The 6,000-nt window shown below is 46.5% G+C and overlaps 1 protein-coding gene across 1 annotated transcript in view; it reads left to right on the forward strand.

Moving 5' to 3' along the window:
* Positions 1-5,786, forward strand: part of Ercc5 (ERCC excision repair 5, endonuclease) — a 33,487-nt gene extending 27,701 nt beyond the window's left edge. The window contains exons 13-15 of the mRNA XM_042696999.1: positions 2,184-2,384; positions 2,969-3,053; positions 5,173-5,786. Of these exons, the coding sequence (XP_042552933.1) occupies positions 2,184-2,384; positions 2,969-3,053; positions 5,173-5,727 (841 nt within the window). The 3' untranslated portion in view covers positions 5,728-5,786. The remainder of the gene's footprint in view (positions 1-2,183; positions 2,385-2,968; positions 3,054-5,172) is intronic.
* The last annotated feature ends 214 nt before the right edge of the window (positions 5,787-6,000 follow it).

Below are 6,000 nucleotides of genomic sequence, written 5' to 3' on the forward strand. Positions count from 1 at the left end.
TTCACTGTCTTGGAAACAGTTGTAAAAGCAACAAGAAAAGATGATTCTCATTTGCAATCAGTCTTTTCAACACTAGATGGCACTCCCTCATCAGTGAGGCGGCCCAGGCTGAGACAACCACTGTGAATTAGCTCTTCTAGGTGCACATGAAACAGCCAGCCGAGATGCAGAGGCTGCTTCGGTTGCATCATGGATGGACTGGTGAGGATTATCCTCACACTTTCAGCTTTCATTTTCCTAGTGGTGTGCCTTTTTGTCATTGTTGTTGTTGCTATGTTCCTTACAAACTACCTTAGACTCAGTGTTTCCAAGTAGCAGCAGTCATTGATGTTGCTCACAAGTCTATCAGAGGTTCAGCCGGGCTCAGGGCTCTGCTTCATGTGGCTGATGCATGGGCTGCAGAGCAGGGCCCTGGGCCAGGTGGGAGACTAGACAGGACGGCAGTGGGCCAGGGCCACCTGGACCTGCCAAACCTGCTGATGGGCTCAGCCTTTCACAGAGCGTGGGAGAGGCTTTCAGGAGCAAGCGCTCCCACAGGCAGGATGTGGAGGTCTCCAGGACTCTGGTCAGCTACTGAACCTGCCTGACCACACTCCTTTTCTTTAATATATATAATTTTATTATTACTATTAAGCCATTGTACAGAAGGGTCACCATTTCATAAGTCAGGTAACGAGCACATTTCTTTTTTTCTTTTTTTTTTCCTGTCAGCCAAGGGTCTTGAACTCTGTGCCTGGGCACTGTATGTGAGCTAGTTAGCTCAAGGCAAGCCTCTACCACTTGACACAGCACCACTTCCAGTTTTCTGGTGGCTTATTAGAGATAAGAGTCTCAAGAACTTTCCTGCCTGAGCTGGCTTTGAACCACGATCCTCAGGTCTCAGCCTCTTGAGTAGCTAGGATTACAGGCATGAGCCCCTGGCACCCGGCTTAATGAGCACATTTCTTTTTTTACAACGTTACCCCTTCCTTTGCATTCTCCCAGTTTCCCTCTCCCTTTCCTGCTTCCCTCTCCCATTCCACATAACATATACTGAATACCATACCATAATTATATTTGTTCACCCTTCCTCCCTCCCTTTCTGAGCCCCTCTGAGCCTTTGAGCCCCCCCCCCCTCAAGAAACAGAAAAGGAAAACATACACATATACACAAACACAAACATCACCACCATCACCAACAACATAAATAACACGTTTCCATTCCTGGAGTTCATTTTGATAGACAGTATTTTACATGCTCAGGAGAGTTACCCTCTGGGTTCTTCCCCGATTGCTATCTTCCCTTAGCTTGACTATGGGTGCATGTCTGGTTATCATGTCCAGTGACAGTTTAGGTCTAGTTTCCACATATGAGAGAAAGCATGAACCATTTCTCTGAGTGTGGCTTACCTCAGTTAACACAATTAGTTTTACTGACCCCACTTCTTGATGGGAGGAATGTCCACAAAGGCATAGCTCTCTTTAGCTTGCCATAATTGATTAGTGTTAGATTGGCTAAAAAAAAAAACCATAAAATATAAAAATAGAGCAGCTGGTAATCTTGCTTAGAATGTTTCCTAGCACATAGAAAATAATAGATTTTTACCATTTTTATTATTTAAAATATCTGTCTTCTTTTTCTCATTTTCCATTCATATACTCTTCTCTATACAGTTGGCATCATACTCTACGTTGAGTTATATTTTTCATTACAACATTTTATGTTCTTGGCATTTTTACATTTTACTACATATTCTTAGATCCCTCATTGTATTTGATTAGAGGTGAGTAGTGTAGCTATGTCACCTCCATTTGCTGCTGAGAAAGAAACCCAGGGAACTTGTGACATTGTGGTACTGTAATTATGAATCAGGCTCTGGAGAAGATTATTGACTACCTGTATCAATTCAGCCAGGAAATCTTGAGCAAGGTATTTCTTTATGGTGGGACTCTGCCTGTGTGATTATTGGACATGTAAAGTGTTCAACCCAACTCTGTTCAAGCATAGAGCTGGCATCAGTGAATGCTTTCCATCTGTTTCCTCTGGCTGATAGTACTAGCAATATCAGTGTCTGTCCATCACAGAATTTGGGTTGGAGTTAGGACTTAAATTTACATTTCTCAACATTTTGTTTGTACCTCGTCATCTCCAGTGCATGTGATGTCTCAGTGTTTTGTAAGTAACTGTTTCCTTTACTTCCTAGAGAATGGTGGCATGAGGCTCAAAAAAATAAGAAGATAAGACCCAATCCTCATGACACCAAAGTGAAAAAAAAGTTACGAAAGTTGCAGCTCACACCTGGCTTTCCTAACCCAGCAGTCGCCGAAGCTTACCTGAGGCCCGTGGTGGACGACTCCAAGGCTGCGTTCCTGTGGGGGAAACCCGACCTTGAGAGAATCCGAGAATATCCTTTGCTTCTGGGGCCCTGTTTGTGTTTGGTTTAATGCTCATAGAGTAGAACTTAGATGAATTTTTCACCAGTGTCCTGTTTATCTGAGATCTCTTTGTAGTTCCTTTTCCATGCTCCTTAGTGTCTTAGAGGATCTCCATTTGAAATGAGTAGTGTCACATTCTTAGATAGACCCATTTACATCAGTGTTACTTATTATGAAAGAACAGATGTTTTGTTCTTATGATGACTTACTGGTTTTCCATTCTTTGCCTTTAAATTATCATTTGAGTAGATGTTTAAAAAGTTACACTTTTCTTTAATACATAGGATATCTGAAACATGCCATAGGAATAACCTTTATCACAGTCAGGTTTCCTTGGTATTCTTGAACAGAATCTTCTGTTTTAGGAGGCTAAGAGCATGACAATATAATCATGTTTGAGTAATTTGTGTTGTTATATCTATTATTTTAATCTTTACAGATATAAAAATCTTTGGGGATAAGGGGAATGTAATCAAAAGTGATTCTTTGGGCTTTTTTATGTATCACTTATTTACATCTCTTTAAAACCTTTATAAGACTTAACTGTCCGCATGTTTTGTCAGCGGTATTTTGGCTGGAACAGGACGAAAACAGACGAATCCCTGTTTCCGGTATTAAAGCAGCTGAATGCACAACAGGTGATGAGGGTGGCTCTCTCCCCAGGGCCAGGGGGAGGAATGCATTTGTCATGCTGGGATCGCTGCTGCAGGGCCAGTAAGCGCTTTCATTTTAGGGCATTTAGCACATGTCTTGAAATGAGATTTTAGATAAAGAACAAAGGGTAGTGTGCGGCTCAGAGGTGAGTGTATCCCTCGATAAAGAACAAGGGGAAGCAGAAGAAGAGAAAATGAGGTCGACTCTGGTGGCTCATGCCTGTAATCTCTCTAATCAGGAGGCTAAGTTCTGAGGATCTCAGTTTGAAGCTAGTCCAGATGGAAAAGTCCATGAGACCCTTATCCAATTAGCCAGCAGAAAGCTGGGAGTGGAAGGTGTGATTCAAATGGTAGAACACTAGCTTTGAGCAAAAAAAAAACGAGAGAAGGCCCTGAATTCAAGCTCTAGTACTAACACACACACACACACACACACACACACACACACACACACACACACACACACACACACACACACACGATAAAAAGGAAAGAAGAAAAAAAAGAGAAGATAGGCTTTTTGTTCTTTTTTTTAAATGTCACTATTAAGATTGGACTACAATATCCTTTCTTAAGCCATTCTGACTTTGGAAAAAAAACCAGTTCTTAATTTAAATTCACAGAAAGATGGTTGTGATGAAATATATTATTTCTTTGGAGTTGTTTTCACTTTTTAAGAGCCTACAAAATATCCAGTCCAAACCAGTTCTAACCATTACAGTTTTTCCAGTGTTAGCACTGTCCACTTCACCTTCCAGGGTGGAAGTGGAGTCATGGTAGCCTGAGGTGGAGGTTTCCCGAGAGAGCTGCCGACCATGGCGCTCGGTCCACCAGAAGCTCCCTCCTCCTGCCTTGCCTCTGTGTTCTTGTCCACACCAAACAGTCCTCCTCCTACCCCCACACCCCCAAATAATCCACAAAACATATAAACAGTTTAGCAGAAATGACAACATACCTTTTCAAATAATTCAGTTTCTATTCCATTCATTTCATTTTGCAAACAAAAAGACCACAGAACTGGCTGAACATTTCCCCATTCAGGCCCTGTAGGCTGGTGCCTTTATCTTCCAGAAGCAGGGGCAGCCATCGGGAATGGAAGCAGTTTCATAGTTGCTTCTTAGTTTAAAATAATTTTGTTGTAATACTTCTCACTTTTTTTTTTTCATTGTGGAACTTTCTATGAGTAGTTCTCAAAAACTATACAGTGATGACAGTGAACTCAAACCATTATATACCTCTTTTAGCACGGGTTAACACCAAGGTGTAGTTTCTTTTACTTTGCCAAATTTATTTTTTATCCTATCTAAGGGCAACTGGTAGTATTAGCTAGGCTACTATTCCACTTTGCTTTTAACACAGTATCTTTTCTGGATATTTCATTCACTTCATCCTGTCAGCTGAGCAGTTCACATTTCATTGTGAACTGAAGTCAATTCAGGTTACTCGTTGCACCTTTAATATTCAGGTTTTTAGAAATAATGCTGCAATGAACATTAGGCTTACAATTTTCCCCATATGTATTTTAAGACCCAATGTGGATTTGATGAATAAAAAGCGTGACTGTTTCTAGATGTAGAAACAGGTAGAGTGAACTTGCCTCTTGAGGTATTATGTGATGGCAAGGTCTTCATTTTTTAGTTTTGGTGGTAGTGAGGCTGGAACTCGGGACCTGTCCCCTCCCATCCCGTCCCCCTCCCCCCCCCCCCCAGGCTTTACCACCCAAACCTTTGGTTGCTTTCCTTACATTTTTAGACAAGGTCCTGTGTTTTGCTCAGGGCCAGGCTTGCACTGCAGTCCTCACCACCTAGCTGGGATCATAGGTGTGCACCACCATGCCCAGTTTGTTGAGAGTGTCACAGACTTTTCTCCCATGCTCGCCTTAAACGCAGTCCTCTCAGTGTCCACCTCCCAAAAAGCCGGGGGGTTCCAGGCACGAGCCACCCTGCCTGGCAAAAAGGAATTCTTGGGGAGGCCCACTTGCTTGGTGCGCAGGCCCTGCTGTAGGAGTTGTTGGGAACTGACTGGGCGGGAACTGGTTTGGGGGAGATCATGAGTTGGTGTTCCCAGACGTGAGGGTTCTGAAGGATGTCCGTTTCACTTTCAGACGCAGCTCCGGATCGACTCTTTCTTTAGATTAGCGCAACAGGAAAAACAAGACGCCACCCTGGTCAGAAGCCGGCGGCTCCACCGAGCGGTGACCTGCATGCTGCGGAAGGAGCGGGAGGAGGCTGCCGGGGAGGCGGAGGCCGCGGCCGCCGCGCTGGAGCTGGAGCCGGAGCCGGAGCCGGAGTGGGAGCCAGAGTGGGAGCCCGGACCCGGCGAGGCCCCGGGGCCGGCCCGCAAGAGAGGCCCAGGCCAGACCCCGGCCGGGCCCGCGCGCCCCAAGAGAGGGAGGCGGCCGGGGGACGGGCCCGGTGGGTTTCTGGGGGAAGCTCCAGGGGCGCCCGCGGCCAGCACCGCGCGGGGCAGAGCGGCCAGGGCGGCCCTGCCGAGGGACCCGGGCCCCAGCGCCCGCGCCCGGAGCGCCAGCAGCTCGGGCAGCTCCAGCGGCGACGAGGATCCGAGGCCGCAGGCCGGCCTGGTGACCGCCACCCCGGTGTTTGGGAGGAAGGCAGGGAAGCGGCGAACCCGGGGAAGGGGAGGGAAGAGGAGAGCCTAGCCGGCAAGCCAGGCATTCCTAATGAACTGAAGACTGAATAAACGAGTGTGCAGACCACAGATGGCCTCCCCGTCCCGTCCCGTGTGTCCCCGGCTCCCAGGCCTCCTTCCCAGGCTCCTGTCCCCGGATACACCCGAGAAAGGAGAGGCGCGAGCGGATGGATCAGCACGCCCGATGGCTTTCCTCTGACTCCCGAGAGGAAAGCCCCCTCGGTTATTCTGCAGGTGGCACTTCCAGCAACCGGAAGTACTACCCACCCTCGCCATGGCCCCT

The sequence above is a fragment of the Dipodomys spectabilis genome, unplaced genomic scaffold (assembly GCF_019054845.1).
Source record: "Dipodomys spectabilis isolate Male_0828 unplaced genomic scaffold, ASM1905484v1 ptg000215l, whole genome shotgun sequence".
Lineage (NCBI taxonomy): Eukaryota > Metazoa > Chordata > Mammalia > Rodentia > Heteromyidae > Dipodomys > Dipodomys spectabilis.